Source organism: Leucopleurus acutus (genome assembly GCF_964270905.1).
Source record: "Leucopleurus acutus genome assembly, chromosome: 6".
NCBI classification, from domain to species: Eukaryota; Metazoa; Chordata; class Mammalia; order Artiodactyla; family Delphinidae; genus Leucopleurus; species Leucopleurus acutus.
In genome coordinates, this window is record NC_139149.1 from 96,919,328 (window position 1) to 96,942,445 (window position 23,118).

The 23,118-nt window shown below is 37.8% G+C and overlaps 1 protein-coding gene across 1 annotated transcript in view; it reads left to right on the forward strand.

Moving 5' to 3' along the window:
- Positions 1-1,662: 1,662 nt before the first annotated feature.
- The window catches only part of ATIC (5-aminoimidazole-4-carboxamide ribonucleotide formyltransferase/IMP cyclohydrolase), a 30,545-nt gene continuing 9,089 nt past the window's right edge, over positions 1,663-23,118 (forward strand). The window contains exons 1-12 of the mRNA XM_082841882.1: positions 1,663-1,746; positions 2,044-2,170; positions 3,327-3,403; positions 4,255-4,321; positions 7,658-7,746; positions 8,051-8,202; positions 8,535-8,691; positions 16,954-17,079; positions 17,920-18,027; positions 18,860-18,945; positions 19,954-20,043; positions 22,572-22,700. Of these exons, the coding sequence (XP_082698008.1) occupies positions 1,728-1,746; positions 2,044-2,170; positions 3,327-3,403; positions 4,255-4,321; positions 7,658-7,746; positions 8,051-8,202; positions 8,535-8,691; positions 16,954-17,079; positions 17,920-18,027; positions 18,860-18,945; positions 19,954-20,043; positions 22,572-22,700 (1,227 nt within the window). The 5' untranslated portion in view covers positions 1,663-1,727. The remainder of the gene's footprint in view (positions 1,747-2,043; positions 2,171-3,326; positions 3,404-4,254; positions 4,322-7,657; positions 7,747-8,050; positions 8,203-8,534; positions 8,692-16,953; positions 17,080-17,919; positions 18,028-18,859; positions 18,946-19,953; positions 20,044-22,571; positions 22,701-23,118) is intronic.

A 23,118-nucleotide genomic window follows, 5' to 3' on the forward strand; every position in this document is an offset into this window, starting at 1 on the left:
TAATACTATGGCAGGATTAGTTAGAACTAATCTTAGCAAACATCATTAAATGAAGAGAGTTGTGTCTTGGTCTGGAACCCACAGTTCATTCTTTTTTAGTATATATGGCAGCATTCCAAAGGACCTCTACAAAAATCAGTTTAATCCCATGTTTTCTCTTTCTATTAGTATTTTCTAGTTGTACCTAACTATGTTGCTACACTTACATTCCATCATGAGCTCCTTGAGAACAGTGATTAATTGATATTCATCTTTGTCTTTCTGACACTGTATTTCTGCCATTCAGGCAGACAGGGATCAATAAATATTTATTACATTGAATACTTGAAATTCACATGCAGGAAAAATGCCCAGTGCCTAAGTGCTGTTTATTTTCCTCTTATCACTAAATCTCTGCATTATTTTCTGCTTTTTGTATCCTATAAAAACCTACAGTGACTGGCCAGGGAAATTTCCTTTATTACAAGCTATGAACTTTTTGTCTTTTTAAATTAAAAGTTGGCAAACACACTCTGAAGACACCATTAGAATCTTAATATATTTCTCTTAGAAATGTGAGAAATATTCAGAGCAAAGTGTTCACGTATTCAGAGGTTATAAAATACAGCCCTTGATTCTAGCCAATAGGTATTCACTTTGGGGAGTAAAGAAGAGACTGGAAGAATCGGGGAAGAGGAAAAACAGAAATAAATAGCATGTGGGTAAGAGAAGACTTTTTTTTTTCTGCAGCTGTGAGCCCAAGACAGAGTATAAAAGATAGGCAGCACTATTATTTTGTAATATAATTCTAACAAGGAACATTTTTAGAAGATTTCTTTAGACAGCAACATGTGTATATTTTGTGGCAAAGATGTTATTTTCAAAAAGAAGTGAATGTGTTCAGTTTTGCTTTCCCTATTTTTCATGGATTAAGAAAAGCATCCCCCGGAATTCCCTGGCGGTCCAGCGGTTACGACTCGGTGCTTTCACTGCGGGAAGCCGAGTTCAATCCCCGTTGGGGAACTAAGATCCCTCAAGCCTCAAGGCACGGCCAAAATAAAAAACGGCATTCCCCTCGCCCCCACCCCAACCATTATCATTCCTCTCATCCAGGCCTGAGTTAAATATTTACCGATTTGCCAGAAGACACCACCTTTCATAAGCAGATTTCAGGCTATTGTATAAGGTGGAATCTCAAATGAATGTCAATTTCACTTCATTTTGCCTCTGGGAACTGTGGAGTCACTTAATCTTTAGGCCTTTTTTTAATATATTGAAACGGGAGGAAAGCAGATGATTGCCAAGATGCTTTCCAGCTTTGCTGGTCTAAGAACTTTTCCTTGTGTTTTTCTTGATTCCTCCGTCAGGGCTTCTGACGCTTTGATCATGGTCCGGGACAGGCTGCCCTGGGCAACAGGAGTTAGCTCCCGAGGCTTGGGGCGACCACATTTTGAGGGCAGGGACAAATCACTCTCGGAGTGTGAGACTGTAGGCGATGATCCCTTCCAGTTCTGGATTTAGGAAGCCAGCTGCTCCGCACCCCACCCCGCATTCCCTTACAACCCTGAGACTCCAATTTCGCGTCTGAAATTGAACAGAGGGCGGGTTGGGTCACGTGACGGATCAGGCGCCCACCGGGTCCGCCCCGCCTCCTTCCGGCGTAAATTCTGGCCGCACCGCCCCTCCTTCCGCACGTGGCGTCTCCGCTTTTGTGCCCCGCGCTCCCCGGGGCCTTGCCGCCTGCAGCCATGGCACCCGGCCAGCTCGGTGAGCCCCTTGGCGCCCCGGAGGTGCCGCGCCATCGGCATCCGTGCTCCGCGGCACCCTCACCCCGGCAATGGCGGCGGCCGGGCGGGAGCTGCGGGGGCCCGGCAGGGTGGGAGGCGGCGCTGCGGTCTGCTAGGCCCCGGCCCGCGGAAGTGCGGTTCGCTGGCGGCGGGCCCGGCCCCGGGTCAAGGCCTGGGTAGTGAGGGCCTTGAGATTCCCGACTGCCCACCCGCCCCCTCCCCGGCCTTGAGGAATGTAATGTGTACAGCGAGTGATGAGAAATGTTTTCTGTTTCAGCCTTATTGAGTGTCTCTGACAAAACCGGCCTTGTGGAATTTGCCAGGAACCTAGCTTCTGTGGGTTTGCATCTGATCGCTTCTGGAGGGACTGCAAAAGCTCTCAGAGATGCTGGTCTGGCAGTCAGGTAAGGCACAACTTGCTTTCTAAGTTAAGTCCAATCAGAACCTAGTGTGATGACGTTGACCAGAAAGTAATGTATTCCAAGCACTGAGTAAAATAACGTTATTTACTTCTCCCAGCCAGGCTGTGAGATTGGTAAACTACTTAACCACCTTTGTGGAAGAGGGAGATGAGGCCCAGAGAAATTTAGTAACTACTGTTCATATTTACAGAGTAAGGAGTTGGGACCCCCAGAGTCCTCATTTCAGAGCCCTTCTCAGCCACAACAGATTAATTTAGGTGGACTGTCTGTTGGGCAAGAAGGAAGTTGTGATTTGCAGGATGCATATGATCTGTTTTGACTGGCTCGTTAGTGAAACTGTTGACATCATTAAAATTCAACTCTGAAGATTCAGTCTCTCTTCCCTTAGCATCTCTGGTAACCATGTTCAACATGTTGATGTGTTTCCTTCCAGTGTTTTTATAAGCATATTTTTTTTATTTCATAGCTCATACAGAAGATAGATGGTCTTGCTTGTTGCTTTTTTCACATATTGTGGGTTTTTAAAAATTTGCTTGTAAATTCAGGCAGAGAGGGTTCAGGTCAGTTTGGTGATATGGATTGATATTGAAATGCTGTCTTTTATGTGTCCCTTTGTCATGTTTTGTGATTATCTTTTTCCAGCTTTTTCTTTTCATGTATTGAGTAAAAAGTTTTTAAATTTACATAGCTCAGTCCTTTGTTCAGTGTTTTGAAAGCATTCCTCACATACTTAATTTTGGTACTTCTTTTATTAAAGAGCTCAAACTTTTGATTCGGAATCTGTATTTGCATAGTGTTAACCAGTTATTCTAATACCAACACCACTTTACTAAACAATCTTTTATTGCCCCACTCATTTACTTTACTGTCTTTATGCTTGTTTAATCGTAAAAATAAATCCTTGCTTTCTCTTTAGTCTGTTTCTGAGATAAGAATATTAGTACTTTGTTGTATATTGCCAAATTACTTGTGAGTTGGATTTATCTCTTAATATTTCATTAGTATGGCTTATGATTCATTTTCTGAATTCTGAAAATCCAGGCTCTGAAAAAATGTTGGAAGATGCTTTGGAATGGTGTAAAATGTAAAATGACAACTCAGCAGAAGCACCAGCAATATTCTGTTTATCTGTTTTCAGAGACGTCTCTGAGGTAACTGGATTTCCTGAAATGTTAGGGGGGCGTGTGAAAACCTTGCATCCTGCAGTCCATGCTGGTAAGTGGTTTATACCTTCAGTATTTTTTTTTTTTTTTTGCGGTATGCGGGCCTCTCACTGTTGTGGCCTCTCCTGTTGCGGAGCACAGGCTCCGGACGCGCAGGCCCAGCGGCCATGGCTCACGGGCCCAGCCGCTCCGCGGCATGTGGGATCTTCCCGGACTGGGGCAAGAACCCGCGTCCCCTGCATCGGCAGGTGGACTCTCAACCACTGTGCCACCAGGGAAGCCCCGATACTTTCAGTTTAAAACAATCAGTTACTTTGTAGAATAAACAAAGGAATAAGGAAAAAGGCAGGTCACAGCTTAAAAAAAAATTATCTGTGAGGTTATGCTGGTTTTGTCACATGTGCTGCTAAAGTTCATAATACATTAGGACCTGTTTAAAATCTGGTCTGCTTTATTACTTGATGGATTCCTCTGCTTGCTATTAGTCCTGGCCTGATAAATAAGTTAGTATGATATTTCCTGCTGGAGTAATGGAAATACTTAGAATTTAGAGTGTGAAAAAACTTTTATGATGATTCCAAACTTAGAATAAAGCATCACAGTGTAACTGACTTTCAAAGGAATTCTTTCAAAATGCTTCAGTATTTATGGGAGTACATGGAGTGATGGAACTGACAACAGGTATATGAAAATTCCTTTTATGTTTTGTTGCTGAAGAGAAAGGGAATCAGGAACTGATGCAAACAGTTTTTAAGTATACCCACTAATCTGAGATTTGTACTGTCTGGTATTCTTAATTAGGCAATGCTAGGGGCTTTAACTTGATTGATGGGATTGTGTTGGAAAGAAGTACCTTATTCTGACTTGTTTTTTGAACCTAATACTCTAACTTTGTTCAATTAGGCATCTTGGCTCGTAATATCCCAGAAGATAATGCTGACATGGCCAGACTTGATTTCAGTCTTATAAGGTAAAAATTCAAAGTTGAACTTTTAATACATTAGGGATCAAAGACAAAGAAGCCAAATCTGGTGTTTCTTTTTAAAGATCAAGGTTAGCATTAGGTTTAGTTTCCTGATCACTTACTATAAACATTTATTGAGGATATTTGTGACATTGTATGTGGGTAAATAAGCATTTTGATTTTGCCAAGTTTATATTACTAAAATACATAATTATGCTTAAACAACCTTTGCTTTTTTAGGAAGTTGTGATCTAAATTGTCATACATATAAGTAACTTAGTTATTTACATAATGATATTCAGTCTTTCTTTTTTAATACATATGTATAACGGCTTTATTCAGCTTAATTCATGTACCATACAATTCCCCAGTTTAAATTAGATAATTCAGTAGTTTAGTAATTTAGTATATTTAGAGTTGTACAGTTATTACCACAGTTAATGTTAGAATATATTCATCACCCCACCTCCCACCCTGACCCTCCCCCCCAAAACAACTCTACCCATTAACTTTCATTCTTCATTTCCTCCAACAACCTAGGCAACCACCAGTGTATTTTCTATTCTGGATTTACACGAACATTGCATATCAGTGTAATTGTATAATATATGGTCCTCTGTGACTAGCTTCTTAGCATGTTTTCAAGGTTCATCCATGTTACAGCATATATCAATTCACTTTTTTATTGCTGAAAAGTAATTTATTGTATGGCTATGCTCCCATTTATCAGTTCATCAGTTGATGGATATTTGGATTGTTTGCACTTTTGGATGTTATGAATAATGCAGCTATGGACATTCATGTACAAATTTTTGTGTGCACATATATTTTCATTTCTCTTGGGTATATACCTGGGAATGGAATTTCTTGGTCATCTGGTAACTGTTTAAACTTTTGAGGAGCTGCCAGACTATTTTCCAAAGTGCTTCGTCAGTTTACATTCCCACCGGCAGTGTACAGAAGTTCTCACTTCTACATACTCAGCAACATTTGTTATTGATTTTTTTGATTCTAACCATCCTTTGATGTGGTATCTCATTGTGATTATGATTCGCATTTCCTAATGAGGTTGAGCATCTTTTCACGAGCATAAGCCATTTGTATACCTTTGGAGAAATGTCTGTTCAGATGCCCATTTTAATTGAGTTACTTATTTTTTATTATTGAGTTGTAAGAATTCATTTTATCCCATTCTGTGGATTGTTTTCACTTTCTTAATGGTATCCTTTGACCATCATAAAAGTTTTAAATTTTGGTAATATCCAACTTACCTATACTTTTTCTTTTGTTGCCTGTGCCTTTGGTGTTATTTCTAAGAAACCATTTCATAATTCAAAATAATGAAGATTTATGCCTATGTTTTCTTTTAAGAGTTTTTTAGTTTTAGCATTTATGCTTAGGTCTTTGATTCCTTTTAAGCTACTTTTTTTATATGTGGGTGTGAGGTAGCGGTCCAGCTTTATTTAATATGTGGCTATCCAGTTGTCTCAGCATCATTTGTGGGAGAGACTATTCTTTCCCCATTGAATGATCTTGGTACACTTGATCTATACCTCCTTTATGCCAGCACCACGCCATTATCTTTGCGGTAAATTGTGAAAGTGTAAGTGTGAGTCTTTTAGCTTTGTTCTTCTTTTTCAAGATTGTTTTGGGTATTCAGGGTCCCTTGCATTTCCATATGAATTTTAGGGTCAGCTTGCCCATTTCTGCAAAAAGGGGCATTGGAATTTTTGTAGGAATTATCTTGAATCTGTAGATCAATTTGGGGAATATTGCCATCCTAACAATATTAAGTCTTCCAGTCCATAAACATGGCATCTCTTTCTAAAGTTTTTTTTACATTTCTTTCAACATTGTTTTGTACTTTTTAAGATACAAGTCATATTCTTTTCTTAAATTTATTCATAAATTTGTTTGTTTTTGTTTTTGATGCTATTGTACATAGAACTGTTTTCTTAATTTTACTTTTGGATTGTTCCTCGCTAGTGTGTATAAGTTCAATTGATTTTATCCTACAACTCTGCTGAACTTATTTACTGATTAGTGCTAATGATTTTTCTGTGTGAATTCCTTAGGATTTTCTAGATAACAAGATCATGTCACCTGCTAATAGAGATAGCATCACTTTTTTCCAATCTTGGTGCCTTTTATTTCATTTTCTTTGCTAATTGACCAGGCTAGAACCTCCAGTACAGGGTTGAGTAGAAATGGTGAGAGTGGACATCCTTGTCTTGTTCCAGATCTTAGGGTAGACCTTTCAGTCTTTCACCTTGAAGTATGATGTTAGCTGTGGGTTGTTTTTTTTAAATATCCTGTATCGTGTTGAGCAAGTTCTATTCTTAATTTTTGACTGTTTTCATCATGAATGAGTTCAGTTTTATCAGATGCTTTCCGTGCATCTATTGAGATAATCAGGTGGTTTTTGTCCTTTATTTTATTGACATAGCTATTACAATAATTGACTTTTAGATATTAAACCAACCTTACAGTCGTGGGATAAACCATACTTTGCTGTGGTGTGTACTTCTTTTTATATTTTACTGGATTCAATTTGGTAGTATGTTAAGGACTTTTTGGTCCGTATTCATAAGATACTGTTCTGGTTGTTTTTTTTTGTGTGTGTGACATTTTGTCTGGTTTTAGTATCAGGCATTGGGAAGTGTTGCCCACCACCCCCCCTTCTGTTTTTCTTTTTTTGTTAGTTTTTACCAGTTGTGCTTATTTCACTGGGGAACCTGCCCACATATCTCCTCACATTGCAGCCCTAGGGGTGGATCTCTGTTTCACTGGTGGTGAATTTTAGATCAGGTCTGTCCTTTAAATTACTCTTTTATCCTTTTACCATTATTGTGTATGACCTTTCTGAAGACAAAACAAATATTTCCCCTTTAGAATGACCTATCATTTTTCATCATTTTACACAATCCACTGGAAATAGAGTGTAAAATCCAATGTCGTAGATAATGGTGATCACATTCCAAATTGAGGATATTATCGGTAGCTTTGTATTTTATTTCAGTTAAAATTTTGTTTTTAAATTTTGATGGCTTGATAGAACAGTGGGAAGCTAAGGTGACCCAAGCAGCAACATTGCAATATGATTTGGAGGGAATAATGTGTATTGAGAGCATTTGCTGGCTACAGCCCCTTCTGTATACCTATGCTCTTGCAAATGTGGGAGGTCCTGATGTTTCAAAGTAACTTTAGAACTTTAAAACGTCAGGCTCACAGTTGATATTTTAGGTCTTAAGGGGTTTGGTCATGTTAACAGCTACTGACTGAGGTGTGTAAACCACGGAAGTTTGAGTTTTTAGTGACAGCTGAATTCCTCTTTGTTTTTAGAGTTGTTGTTTGTAATCTGTATCCCTTTGCAAAGACGGTGGCTTCTCCGGCTGTAACTGTTGAAGTGGCGGTTCAGCAAATTGATATTGGTAAGTCAGAAAAACCATATTTGAAGACTGCTGGAGGAGACACTTCTTTACACTGTAAACAAGGTGACTCCTGGACATTCCCTATTGAGGGCCTAGCAGATAGTCGCTGCCCCCAGATTGTGTTCTGGGATGACCGATTCATCGATATTTTCTGAGCTCTTTCTCTGTTTAGAGATTCATCTGGCTTATTTTTCTCTTATTTTTAAGGCAAGAATTATAGTAGAAAGTACGTATGCGTACAGTGACTTGATTTGAAAGAGGTGAAACTGATAAGAAAATGCAAATCGTCTTTTGTTCTTCAAAGGGGGAGTAACCCTACTGAGAGCGGCAGCCAAAAACCACACTCGAGTGACAGTAGTGTGTGAACCAGAGGACTACGCGGCTGTGTCCTCAGAGATGCAGGACTCCGACAGCAAAGACACATCTTTGGAGACAAGACGCCAGTTAGCCTTGAAGGTGCGGACATGCTTTTATCTAGTTCAGTGCTTGCAAAACCAACAGTACTCAGTTCTCACCAGATTACACCACCCTCCAGGGTTCTGCTTGGAGCTGCTATCCTTTTGTTGTAAATGCGAAGACCAACTATCAGAGAGGTAGTCTGTCAAAAGATTGAAAGAGAAATGGAAAGGGAATAATTCTTTGTGCTATTTATTATTATTTGGTGTCTTTCCTGCACAGGCATGTGTGCGGGCTATGGGTTGTAGTTTGATATATACTACTTATAACCATTTTTACCTCACTTTCAGAAATACTGCGGCTATTTTCACAAATCTTAACTCTTATTCTAGGCTTTCACTCATACGGCACGATATGATGAAGCAATTTCAGATTACTTCAGGAAAGAATATAGTAAAGGAATATCTCAGATGCCCTTGAGGTATGGAATGAACCCTCATCAAACTCCTGCCCAGTTATATACCCTGAAGCCCAAGCTCCCAATCACAGGTAAAAGCTGAGCGTTAACGTGGCACAGTTTGCGTGTCTGGATGTGTGTGTCTTTCTCTCTATTGTATCAGGTGTGATTCAGTTTTTAGAAGATAAAGTAAATTACATAGTACCTCTTATAGTTGCCTGAAGTTTGAGCTGTCAGTGGGACTTGTGAACAAAAAATATTGAGGGTTCTGGAGAGAAGTCAAGTTGAAGATACAGATTCGAATGTCTGGTGTGTAGATGGTTTTGAAGATGTAGGACAGGATGGGGTGGCTGAATTTTGGAGAAGACGGTCAAGACCAAACCTTGACGTGGCAGTGGAGAACCATCAGAGAACCTATAGAGTTTCAACCAGTCGGAATGCTGCTGAGAGCAGTAGCTATTTGATTTGGGAATGTTACAAACACAGTTTCCTTGGAATGATGGATCTGGAAGCCCAGTTACAATGGGCCAAAATAGGAATGTGAGGTTAGGAAAGAAGAATGATAAAGATAATTCTTTGAACAGAGAAATTAGTCAGGGCTTAAGGATTTGTAGAGTTATAAGAGGGATTTTACAGTTTTTGGTTCTGTTCTGTTGTTAAGGTGGACCATTTAATGAGCAAGCACGTCCTACTCCCTGGTAGAAGGGAAGAGTGGGTCCAGTGGGCAGAGGAGAGACTTGTAGGTGTGAAGACTTCGGAGGGTTGAAGTTGGTGGGGGGCTGCCCTCGGTGAGAGCACGGACAGCTTCCTTCAGGCACTGAGAAGGCAAGCTCAGAGCGCACATTGGTAGATTGGTGCTGTTTACTCCCTGTTACCAGCGGAGAGAGGGGAGGAGAGAGAAGCAGTGCAGGAAGTTTAAGGAGCATTTAAAATACTCTTGTCTTTGCTCTTGACAGTCGGTAAATTCTATTACTACTTTGCCTCACATATATCTTGAATCTTTTCTAATGCTGCCCAAGCCCGTGTGCTCAGCCCTAGAGGTGTGTGTGTGTGTGTGTGTGAGAGAGAGTGATGTTGATGACTGGTTTTCTTGTGATTGGAAACGAGAAGAGTTCTGTTTTGTTTCAACTGTTTAATAAATTAAACAACTTTAAACATTTCTCTATAGCATTTTCTCTTGTGTCTAAAGAGTTGTTAGTGTCTTTGGAAATTTGATAATTTGAAGGAGTTATTCTAACTAACTGAAATGTTTCAGAAGCCAAGTTTTCTCCCACTTACCACAATTAGTCTAAAGTATAAAAAAAGGGAGATGGGGGAGTTTTATAAAAGATGTCTCATTTAATTTTTGCATGTTGTATGTCTTATAGGATATTTTACTTTTGTTGTTTACTGTTTATTGCCTATTTTGTTTCTTCTGTGCCTCTTGCATAAGCTCCATGAGAACAGTAATTTTTTTGGCCACACCGCACGGCATGTGGGATCTTGGTTCTCCAACCAGGGATTGAACCCATGCCCCTGCAGTGGAAGTGCAGAGGCTTAACCACTGGACCATCAGGGAAGTCCCCTAGAAGAGCAGTTTCAGATTTACAGAAACATTTCCCAGAAGTACAAAGAATAGTCATATGTCCACCTTCCCCCAGTTTCCCCTGTTAACAACTTTGCATTAGTGTGGTACGTTTGTTACAATTAATCAATATTGGTTCATTATTATTAACTAAGATCAATAGTTTAGATTCAGAATATGTTGTACATTCTACAGGTTTGGGCAAATATATAATGTATTCGCTGTGAAATTTTCCTACATAATAGTTTTACCACCCTAAAAACTCCTCCCCTTCCACCCCCCTAACCCTTAGCAACCACTGTCTCTATACGTTTGCTGTGTTCCAGTATCATATAGTTGGAAACATACAGTATATAGCCTTTTCAGACTGATTCTTTAACTTAGCAATATGCATTTAAGTTTCCTCCTGTGTCTTCTGGTAGCTTATTACCTCTTATTGCTGAATAATATTTCCTTGTGTGTGGCTGTACCGCAGTTTATCCATTCACCTTTTGAAGACATCAAGAATGTCAGGATGCTGTTTGGCAGTTTATGAATAAAGCTGTTATAAACACTTGTGTACATGTTTTTGTGTAGACACAAGTTTTCAACTCATTTGGGTAAATACCTAATATTTTCTATTGTATAATTCTGTTGTGCATTTTGTTTCCTTTCTAACTCCACCTGTAAGCTCCATGATGACAGTAACTTGGGTTTTTTTGTTTTTTTTTTAATTCAAAGAGCATTTTATTGTTTGGAAGAAGTATAGAGAAACAGATTAATGTTTGAATTTTTTTTAAATTTTTTTATACAGCAGGTTCTTATTAGTTATCCATTTTATACATATTAGTGTATATATGTCAATCCCAGTCTCCCAATTCATCCCCTGCAGCTCGCTTTTCCCTCTTGGTGTCCATACATTTGTTCTCTACATCTGTGTCTCTATTTCTGTCCTGAAAACCGGTTCATCTGTACCATTTTTCTAGGTTCCACATACATGCGTTAATATACGATATTTGTTTTTCTCTTTCTGACTTACTTCACTCTGTGTGACAGTCTCTAGATCGATCCAGGTCTCTACAGATGACCCAATTTCATTCCTTTTTATGGCTGAGTAATAATTGTGTATATGTACCACATCTTCTTTATCCATTCATCTATTGATGGACATTTAGGTTGCTTCCATGACCTGACTATTGTACATAGTGCTGCAGTGAACATTGGGGTGCATGTGTCTTTTTGAATTGTGGTTTTCTTTAGGTATATGTCCAGTAGTGGGATTACTGGGTCATATGGTAATTCTATTTTCAGTTTTTTAAGGAAAGTCCATACTGTTCTCCATAGTGGCTGTATCAGTTTACATTCCCACCAACAGTGCAAGAGCGTTCCCTTTTCTCCACACCCTCTCCAGCATTTGTTGTTTGTAGATTTTCTGATGATGCCGATTCTAACTGATGGGAGGTGATATCTCATTGTAATTTTGATTTGCATTTCTCTAATAATTAGTGATGTTGAGCAGCTTTTCATGTGCTTCTTGTCCATCTGTATGTCTTCTTTGGAGAAATGTCTATTTAGGTCTTCTGCCCATTTTTGGATAGGGTTGTTTGTTTCTTTATTATTGAGCTGCATGAGCTGTTTATATATTTTGGAGATTAATCCTTTGTCCGTTGATTCATTTGCAAATATTTTCTCCCATTCTGAGGGTTGTCTTTTCATCTTGTTTATGGTTTCCTTTGCTGTGCAAAAGCTTTGAAGTTTCATTAGGTCCCATTTGTTTATTTTTGTTTTTATTTCCATTACTCTAGGAGGTGGATCAAAAAAGATCTTGCTGTGATTTATGTCAAAGAGTGTTCTTCCTATGTTTTCCTCTAAGAGTTTAATAGTGTCTGGTCTTACATTTAGGTCTCGAATCCATTTTGAGTTTATTTTTGTGTATGGTGTTAGGGAGTGTTCTAATTTCATTCTTTTACATGTAGCTGTCCAGTTTTCCCAGCAACACTTACTGAAGAGACTGTCTTTTCTCCATGATATATCCTTGCCTTCTTTGTCTTAGATTAGTTTACCATAGGTGCGTGGGTTTATGGCTGGGCTTTCTATCCTGTTCCATTGGTCTATATTTCTGTTTTTGTGCCAGTACCGTATTGTCTTGATTACTGTAGCTTTGTAGTATAGTCCAAAGTCAGGGAGTCTGATTCCTCCAGCTCTGTTTTTTTCCTTCAGGAATGCTTTGGCTATTTGGGGTTTTTTTGTGTCTTCATACAAATTTTAAGATTTGTTTGTTCTAGTTCTGTAAAAAATGCCAGTGGTAGTTTGGTAGGGATTTTATTGAATCTGTAGATTGCTTTGGGTAGTATAGTCATTTTCACAATATTGATTCTTCCAATCCAAGAACATGGTATATCTCTCCATCTGTTGGTATCATATCTTTAATTTCTTTCATCAGTGTCTTATAGTTTTCTGCATACAGGTCTTTTGTCTCCCTAGGTAGGTTTATTCCTAGGTATTTTTTTCTTTTTGTTGCAGTGGTAAATGGGAGTGTTTCCTTAATTACTCTTTCAGATTTTTCATCATTAGTGTGTAGGAATGCAAGAGATTTCTGTGCGTTAATTTTATATCCTGCCACTTTACCACATTCATTGATGAGCTCTAGTAGTTTTCTGGTGGCATCTTTAGGATTCTCTATACGTAGTTTTATGTTATCTGGAAACAGTGACAGTTTTACTACTTCTTTTCCAATTTGTGTGCCTTTTATTTCTTTTTCTTTTGTGATTGCCGTGGCTAGGACTTCCAAAACTATGTTGAATAATAGTGGCGAGAGTGGATATCCTTGTCTTGTTCCTGATCTTAGAGGAAATGCTTTCAGTTTTTCACCATTGAGAATGATGTTTGCTGTGGGTTTGTCGTATATGGCTTTTATTATGTTGAGGTAGGTTCCCTCTATGCCCACCTTCTGGAGAGTTTTTATTATAAATGGGTGTTGAAATTTGTCAGAAGCTCTTTCTGCATCTGTTGAGATGATCATATGGTTTTTATTCTTCAATTTGTTAATATGGTGTATCACATTGATTGATTTGCGTATATTGAAGAAATGCATCCCTGGGATAAATCCCACTTGATCATGGTGTATGATCCTTTTAATGTGTTGTTGGATTCTGTTTGCTGGTATTTTGCTGAGCATTTTTACATCTGTATTCATCAATGTTATTTGGTCTGTAGTTTTCTTTTTCTGTAGTATCTTTGTCTGGTTTTGGTATCAGGGTGATGATGGATGGTGGTGAGTTTGGGAGTGTTCCTTCTTCCACAATTTTTTGTAAGAGTTTGAGAAGGATGGGTGTTAGTTCTTCTCTAAATGTTTGATAGAATTCACCTGTGAAGCCATCTGGTCTTGGACTTTTGTTGGAAGAGTTTTAATCACAGTTTCAATTTCATTACTTGTGATTGGTCTGTTCATATTTTCTGTTTCTTCCTGGCTCAGTCTTGGAAGGTTATATCTTTCTAAGAATTTGTCCATTTCTTCCAGGTTGTCCATTTTATTGGTATAGAGTTGCTTCTGGTAGTCTCTTAGGATGCTTTGTATTTCTGCAGTGTCTGTTGTCACTTCTTCTTTTTCATTTCTAATTTTATTGATTTGTGTCCTCTCCCTCTTTTTCTTGATGAGTCTGGCTAATGGTTTATCAATTTTGTTTATCTTCTCAAAGAACCAGCGTTTTTTGTTTTATGTCATATTACCTTATTTATAGCATTCACTGGTATATTTGTAGAATACAGATTTTTTAAAATGCAAAAAAACCCAAAAAGAACCAGCATTTAGTTTTATTGATCTTTGCTCTTGTTTTCTTTGTTTCTATTTCATTTATTTCTTCTCTGATCTTTATGATTTCTTTCCTTCTACTAACTTTGGGTTTTATTTGTTCTTCTTTCTCTAGTTCCTTTAGGTGTTAGGTTACATTGTTTGAGATTTTTCTTGTTTCTTGAAGTAGGCTTGTATTGCTCTAAACTTCCCTCTTAGAAATGCTTTTGCTGCATCCCATAGGTTTTGGATCGTTCGTGTTTTCGTTGTAATTTGTCTCTAGGTATTCTTTGATTTCCTCTTTGATTTCTTCAGTGATCTCTTGGCTATTTAGTAATGTATTGTTTAGCCTCCATGTGTTTGTGTTTTTTACGTTTTTTTCCCTGTAATTGATTTCTAATCTCATAGCGTTATGGTCAGAAAAGATGCTTGATGTGTTTTCAATTTTCTTAAATTTACTGAGTCTTGATTTGTGACCCAAGATGTGATCTATCCTGGAGAATGTTCCGTGTGCACTTGAGAAAAAAGTGTATTCTGTTGTTTTTGGATGGAATGTCCTGTAAACATCAGTTAAGTCCATCTTGTTTAATGTGTCATTAAAGCTTGCGTTTCCTTATTTATTTTCATTTTGGATGATCTGTCCATTGGTGAAAGTGGGTGTTAAGGTCCCCTACTATTATTGTGTTACTGTCGATTTCCCTTTTTATGGCTGTTAGCATTTGCCTTATGTATTGAGGTGCTCCTATGTTGGATGCATAAATATTTACAATTGTTATATTTTCTTCTTGGATTGATCCCTTGATCATTATGTAGTGTCCTTCTTTGTCTCTTGTAATAGTCTTTATTTTAAAGTCTATTTTGTCTGATATGAGAGTTGCTACTCTGTCTTTCTTTTGATTTCCATTTGCATGGAGTATCTTTTTCCATCCCCTCACTTTCAGTCTGTATGTGTCCCTAGGTCTGATGTGGTTCTCTTGTAGACAGCATATATGTGGGTCTTGTTTTTGTATCCATTCAGCGAGGCTGTGTCTTTTGGTTGGAGCATTTAATCCATTCACATTTAAGGTAATTATCGATATGTATGTTCCTATGACCTTTTTCTTAATTGTTTGGGTTTGTTTTTATAGGTCCTTTTCTTTTGTGTTTCCTGTTTAGAGAAGTTCCTTTAGCACTTGTTGAAGAACTGGTTTGGTGGTGCTGAATTGTCTTAGCTTTTGCTTGTCTGTAAAGCTTTTGATTTCTCCGTCAAATCTGAATGAGATCCTTGCTGGGTAGAGTAGTCTTGGTTGTAGGTTCTTCCCTTTCATCACTTTAAGTATATCATGCAACTGCCTTCTGGCTTGTAGAGTTTCTGCTGAGAAATCAGCTGTTAACCTTATGGGAGTTCCCTTGTATGTTATTTGTCTTTTTTCCCTGTTGCTTTTAATAATTTTTCTTTGTCTTTAATTTTTATCAATTTGATAACTGTGTGTCTCGGTGTGTTTCTCCTTGGGTTTATCCTGCCTGGGACTCTCTGCGCTTCCTGGACTTGGGTGGCTATTGCCTTTCCCATGTTAGGGAAGTTTTCGACTATAATCTCTTCAGGTATTCTCTCGGGTCCTTTCTCTCTCTCTTCTCCTTCTGGAACCCCTATAATGCGAATTTTGTTGTGTTTAATGTTGTCCCAGAGGTCTCTTAGGCTGTCTTCATTTCTTTTCGTTCTTCTTTCTTTATTCCGTGATAGTGAATTCCACCATTTGGTCTTTCAGGTCAGTTATCTGTTCCTCTGCCTCAGTTATTCTGCTATTGATTCCTTCTAGTGTATTTTTCATTTCAGTTATTGTATTGTTCATCTATGTTTGTTTGTTCTTTAATTCTTCTGGGTCTTTGTTAAGCATTTCTTGCGTCTTCTCGATCTTTGCCTCCATTCTTTTTCCGAGGTCCTGGATCATCTTCACGATCATTATTCTGAATTCTTTTTCTGGAAGGTTGCCTATCTCAGCTTCATTTAGTTGTTTTTCTGGGGTTTGATGTTGTTCCTTCATCTGGTACAAGTCCTCTGACTTTTCATTTTGTCTGTCTTTCTGTGAATGTGTTTTTCGTTCCACCGGCTGCAGAAGTGTAGTTCTTCTTGCTTCTGCTGTCTGCTGTCTTGGACGAGGCTATCTAAGCGGGTTGTCGATGACAGTAATTTGGGAGGGACTGTTTTATTCACTGATAGTATCCCAAGTTCCTAGTACAGTGCTTAACATTGTAGTAGGCACTCAATAGATGTTTGGCAAGGTTTTGCTTTTAAACGTATGTGCTATCCAAAATAACACAAAGGAAGTGAAATTATAAAGTTGTTTTTAATTAGTGGCCCACTAGTTTTGTGTGTGCACTGAACTTATAAATATTTATTCACAAGATTTTGGCTTTTAAAAATCCTGCCACTGTTAAGAGAATAGGCAGTGAAAAAGTTGTAGTCTCCTTTTTAACTGCATTTCAACTTTAGACTGAGTGTACTGAGTCTGGTATGAAAGAAGAGAAACCCAACACACGTTTTTCCCTCCATCTCTCCCACCCACTAAACTCTTGCTTTAGTTTGTAACATTATTTGTTAAACTGACAGGACTTACAATTTAAATTTTATACTATAAATTGTACAGTAAAGTTGCCACAGTTGTTTGATCTTATTTCTGTACTGAAGTGGATCCCTCATGACCACTAGTCTAGTCGTACTTTTTTCCTGTTCCTGAATTCTTTGTTGATTTATTTATGGATTGGCTGGCTTTGGTCCACCAGTGGTGTGTGCACACGTATGTGTTCATGCACCTGTGTGGTGTGTGTGTGTTTGTTGAGATGGGCTCAGACTCGGGTGCTTTATTCAGTCTCAGCAAGTTCTTGTATGTTCGTGTATATCTGTTTGCCTCTTCGTTATACTTTATTTGCAACATATTTGTGCAATCTTTATATGTGTGTTTTTAAAATTTTTCTAGGAAATGTACACATCTGATCTTATTGACCTGGCTTGTTAATGTGTATTTACATTTTTATATGTAGTTTTGAATGGAGCCCCTGGATTTATCAACTTGTGTGATGCTTTGAATGCCTGGCAGCTGGTGAAGGAACTCAAAGAAGCTTTAGGCATTCCAGCCGCTGCCTCTTTCAAACATGTCAGCCCGGCAGGTAAAGCACTGCCCTCTGGGATTCTCTGGAACTGTTCAAAATACACTTTTTAAAAAATTTTTGGAAGTTTGACAAGACTGAAAAGCGAATATAGACATTCTGTGAAGTCCGAAACCACTTTTGCTAATAACAGTATCAGCGTAGTAACTGGATAAAATCTGATAACAATACCATGCACACATGTCTTTTACATATATATAATATGTAACACTATTATGAGATAGGAAGGTCAGATAATAGTTGTATTTGTAGTGGAAACATGTTTTAGAAAATAAAAGTGATATTGCTGAATGCAGTATGACTAAACTAAACATTTTTCCACATGGTTGAGAAGTTAACTGAGTAGAGACACAAGTTGTTCTTATGGCACTCTAACTTTTTATGGCCATTGTATGAGAGACCTTTGTTCTTCTGTGTTTAAGTCAGCTGTACAGCTTAGTTATTTGTGTCACCCACTGACAATTCAACACATAATTAGTTCTCAGATAGTTTTTGGATATGAAAACAATGGGAGTGGCAGAGAGATAAACGGTGTGTGATATCAAGCAGGACAGAGAGTCAGCAATGAATTAAAGTAGCTTCATATACGCCTAGTGTTGGCAGACTCAAGACAGTGGCTCTGTTTTCAGAGGCTGGAGAAGAGATTCCCCCCGCCTCACCCTCCCCTGCAGTTATATTTTTGGCATTTAATTATCTGGCCAAACAGGTTTTTGTTTAATTTGGCTCAAGCACTAGAAATTATGCTATATAGACTAGATGATGTTTAGAAAAATGTCCTGATTTAGGAATTAATAAGTAGTCATTTGAGATTTTTGGTTTATTTATGGTTTTCTATACCAGGCGCTGCTGTTGGAGTTCCACTCAGTGAAGATGAAGCCAAAGTCTGCATGGTCTATGATATGTACGAAACGCTCACACCCATATCCACTGCATATGCAAGAGCAAGAGGTCAGAAGAATAATAGCGCTTTTTCTGTTGTTTTTTTTTTTTTTGAGAGGAAAAGCAATATTTTATCTTAAAGTAGTAATATCCTTTGTTTCGTTATAGGATTTCAAATTACCTTAATCTGTTTTTCATTAATACTTCAGAATGACTATATGAGAGCCTTGGAATAAATTTGTTTATAAAAGTGTGTGTTAGTTTTAGTATTTAATGTAATAAAGGGAAGCACAATTGGAATTTGGTGCATGAAGTTTCAGATTAGGCTATTGAATGTATTTGTATTGCTAAATTTAAGTTGTATGGTTATTTAAGTACACTGAATTTTGTTAAAGTTATATTTTATATAATTCACAAGTATCTAATGCATGAGCTTAATAACCTGTGAATATTATTGTAAAATTAATGGGAGATTATTGAGACACTTTCTCAGGGTTTACTTTCTACCACAGGGGTTGGCAAAGTGTGGCTCATTGGCTAAATCCAGCCCACCACCTAGCTTTGTAAATGTAGTCTGGTTGGAACAGGGCCACATAGTATTGTCGGTGGCTGATTGCTAACCACAGTCTTGGAGGTGGAACAGGGTCACGTGGCCGCAAAGCTTAAAAAATATTTACTATCAGGCCCTTTACAGAAAAAGTTTGCTGAATGTTGCTCTAGGAGGTAAAATGAAAGAATATTTCTTATTGATTATTTCAGTTAAATGACTTATTAATCTATTGTTTAAATCTTAGTGAAGTTAGATTTTATATGATCACATTGGGGTTTGTTGAACATTACCTTTTTCTGTATAAGGATGGATAATCTGTGATAAATACTGCGTTTTAATTTTTATTTACAGGGGCTGATAGGATGTCTTCCTTTGGTGATTTTGTTGCATTATCTGATATTTGTGATGTCCCTACTGCCAAAATTATCTCTAGAGAGGTTAGTGGACATTCTGTATCTTGTCCCATGCATAACTAAGTAGAGCTTAATTTGTTCATAGTGTTTATTGAAACCATAACCTATAATATTTGTATTTGGCTATTGTGATAAAGTTTTATGTATTTAATTCTTTAAAATTTTCTAGTAGTCATTGTCTTAATGCCAGAGTTACTGTTTCTGAAGAATAGAGGATGCTATCTTGGATGGTGACGTAATAGTGAACGTGGCTGTAAACTTTCATTCGGTCTGTAATGAAAGAGACTGTATAGTGAGGGAAATTATAAACTACTCTAAAAAACTAACCCCCATCAATTGAGTACCAAACAGGCATTCCGGAAAGGTGGGGGTGGGGCTGGGGAGATAGAGAAGAAGATGAAGGAGATCAGATGCCTCGGAGGGAAACAAACAGTTAGCAGTTAAGGCTAACAGGGCCTGTGACTTGACAATATTTAGTTGCTTTAGGGATCCTTACCATCACCCCTGCCATCCCCAGCTGCCGTGGAGCTGGTGTGCTGCGTTATAGGTTACAGCACGAGGCTTTGGGGTGTGAGCTATGACTTTCGTATCTTTATAATGTGTTAAATCTGATTTCCTCTGACCTCTTTTCTTGCTGTTGAGGAGCCTGCCTTGCCTCGGGTCATTTAGCCAGGTTTTGGCAGAGCCAGAATTAGAAGAACATGCTCTTTCTAGTACAAAACCTCCCTGTGAACAGAAGAGTAAAAAATCATTTTTCTTCCTAAGATACGTGTATTACAGCGAATCACTCATATATTCTTGGTTAAAATTGAAACAGACAACCAGAAGGACAGCCAATGAGATAAGATCAGCTGTAGAAAGTTGTATTCTAGCATAGACTTACCTTTTCCAAGTATAGTATTTGTATTATCTAGTGGAGGCAGAAACCAGAAACTGCTACTGCATTATTTACGACAGATAATTATCTCTAGATTGTTTAAGAGGTGTTCTCTAATTTTTTAAAATAGAAATTAATATTTAATACACATATAGGTATCTGATGGTATTATTGCCCCGGGATATGAAGATGAAGCTTTGAAATTACTTTCTAAGAAGAAAAATGGGAACTACTGTGTTCTTCAGGTTAGTGCAATTCATGTTTGAAACAGTAATTTGCTCTTCTCTTTTGTCTCTTTTTCCCCATATTTAATCTTTCCTTTATACTGGCACCCTTCTAATTTATCCTTCTTTACTATGGTTTTTTTATCCTTAACCCTGCAAATTTTTTCTTCCTATTAATTTTTTGGGTTTAAGATCAAGATAGCTTTCCTGCCCTTACTTTTCATTTCTTTAAAAATAATATATTTAATGTGGTTTCCTATTCAAAAGGTATTGAAGGTTATTTGATGAAGTCTCCTCATCCTTCCCTTCTGCCACTCTGTTACCTTTTTTAAAAGTAATAGTCTCAATTTCTTGCTCACCTTTCCTGAAATATGTAGTCTATACATATTCAGCAAATATTTGCATTTGCATTTCTTCTTTTTCTCCCCACTGACACAAATGCACACTGCTTCATCATCTTGGAAGTTTGTCCCGTATCTGTGTATCTTATCTAGCCAGTCACCAGTCTTCAGCTATTACACATACCCTGCAGTGAAATAAGCTAGAGGGAAAGTCCTGAGAATAAAATTAGGACTGGATTGCAGACTGTCTGTATTGGTGACTTTGATAGATGCTGCTCATTTTAAGGTTGTACAACCAATTTTATGTCTTAATGGGAATGTGTAAGGGTGCCTGTTTCCTAACACCTTTGCTAGCATCAAGTTTTTAAACATTTTTATCTTAGCAGATAGATGAAAATGGCATCTCATTGCAGTTTTAGTTTCTCATTGTGTGTGGGTGAACATCTTTTCACATTTAAGTGTTTTTACTTCCCTTTTATGAACTGTCTGCCCATGTTCTTTGCCTGTCTTTCTAAAAGATTGTTGAGTTTTTTCCTTACTGATTTTTACAAGCTCTTATACATTAGGGAAATTAGCCCATAGTCTGATCATAAATGGATAAAGCAAAAAGTTATTTGAATTGAAAGTTAAAATTCATAATACTGTTTTTCAGAAGGTATTAATGTAAAAAAAAATTTGTGGAATCCAAATTCCATATATTGAAAGTTATTACTCTTCACTTTAAGAAACCAATAATTACATGGTTCACCATAGACTCCATGTCAGCTTTTCAAGGAAAGAAAACAAAAATACCACATTAAATGTAATACTTTTTAAAAAGCTACTTGACAGAAGTAGCTTTTTTAAAAGGTACTTAATCATTCAGTTAGCTGCCACTGTATTTTCACTCTTAACTGTTTTTTGTTGTTGTTGTCATTAAGAGTAATAAGTACTTCTGGCTATTAGCAGTTACTTGTAGCATCATGAAGAATGTTTTCCAAATCCTGAGCCTGACCCTGATCATGACCTCTTTAGCACCGGACAGTATCATGTTTCAGGGTGTCAAAAGAACACCAGGGCCTCCTCAATATTCTGTTTATTTGAGAGGTTTTTTTATGACATCAGTTAATAGGCGGGCACATCTCAGTTTTAGAAATTTTATAATATAAAGGGAAAAGGACCATTTTAGAATTCAGGAAAATGCAGATTAAGCAGAATTACTATGGGGTCTTGCTTATAAGTTACAGATATCAGTGCTTTCTAAATCAAAGATCATCCAAAGGTTAAATGAAGAAATACTGTCAAATTTGGAAAAATGTCAAGGGAGAGAGTGGTCTTATGCAGGTTATTCCCATGTCTTACTATCATTTCAGTTAAAAATTTGGGAGAGGAAGAAAGCAATGAATGACATATTCCTTTTCAAATAACAAAGACACAGACTACAAATGCTGTTCTCTCTCTTTTAACTTTTTTTTGTTTTGTTTTAGTTTTGGCTGTGTTGGGTCTTCCTTGCTGCATGCGTGCATTCTCTAGTTGCGGCGAGCGGGGGCTACTCTTTGTTGCCGTGCGTGGGCTTCTCATTGCGTTGGTTTTTCTTGTTGCAGAGCATGGCCTCTAGGCACGTGGGCTTCCATAGTTGTGGCTCGCGGGCTCTAGAGCGCAGGCTCAGTAGTTGTGGCGCACGGGCTTCGTTGCTCCGCGGCATGTGGAAACTTCCCGGACTAGGGCTTGAACCCTTGTCCCCTGCATTGGCAGGCGGATTCTTAACCACTGCGCCACCAGGGAAGCCCACTCTTTTAACTTTTAATCTAAGTCTTAAGTATTTGTAATAGATTCTTAGAAAAAAATTAGAGGTTAGTTTTTGTGCCACTGCCTATTTGTTAGCATATCTGTTTTAGTTTTTTTTTTTTTAAGAAAAAACCATATGTATAGTGCTTTCAGTTATTGAAACCAGAAATGCTCTGTTGGAACCATTGGTTCTAATGTTTGGTATAAGTTACAAACCCTATAAGATTATAAAACCTATAAAAAATTTTGGAGCAAAATATTGGTGCCTGACCATTCTATTACACCCATCCTGAAATGATCTTGTACCTGCCTAAGTTAGAAAAAATGCATACAGCCTTGCTTATAATGAAATATCTTGAACATAAATTAAGTGAAAAATTTTGAGGGATGTAGACATATATTTTATTTACTCTTTTAACTCCTTAACTTTGTTTTATTTAGATGGACCAGTCTTACAGTCCAGATGAAAACGAAGTTCGAACTCTCTTTGGTCTTCGTTTAAGCCAGAAGAGAAATGATAGTGTCATCAACAGGTCATTATTTAGCAACATTGTTACCAAGAATAAAGATGTAAGTCTGAAAATATCTGAACTGAATACTAGTAATTCAGTAGATCTGTTTTTTGTTTGTTTGTTTGTTTGCGGTACGTGGGTCTCTCACTGTGGCGGCCTCTCCCGTTGTGGAGCACAGGCTCCGGACATGCAGGCTCAGCCACTCCACGGCATGTGGGATCCTCCCAGACCGGGGCAGGAACCCGTGTCCCCTGCATCGGCAGGCAGACTCTCAACCACTGTGCCACCAGGGAAGCCCAGTAGATCTGTTTTTAATATTTATATGCTTATGCATTTATTAAGGCCCATATTTAAAACTGGTCGATATGCAAAGAGGTAGCTCATCTCTGAGTTGTCAAGTAAGTTTGAGAACTCAAAAAATGAACAGAAGGCCATATTAGAAACTTCTGTGCGTATGTATGTATGTAGTTATTTAC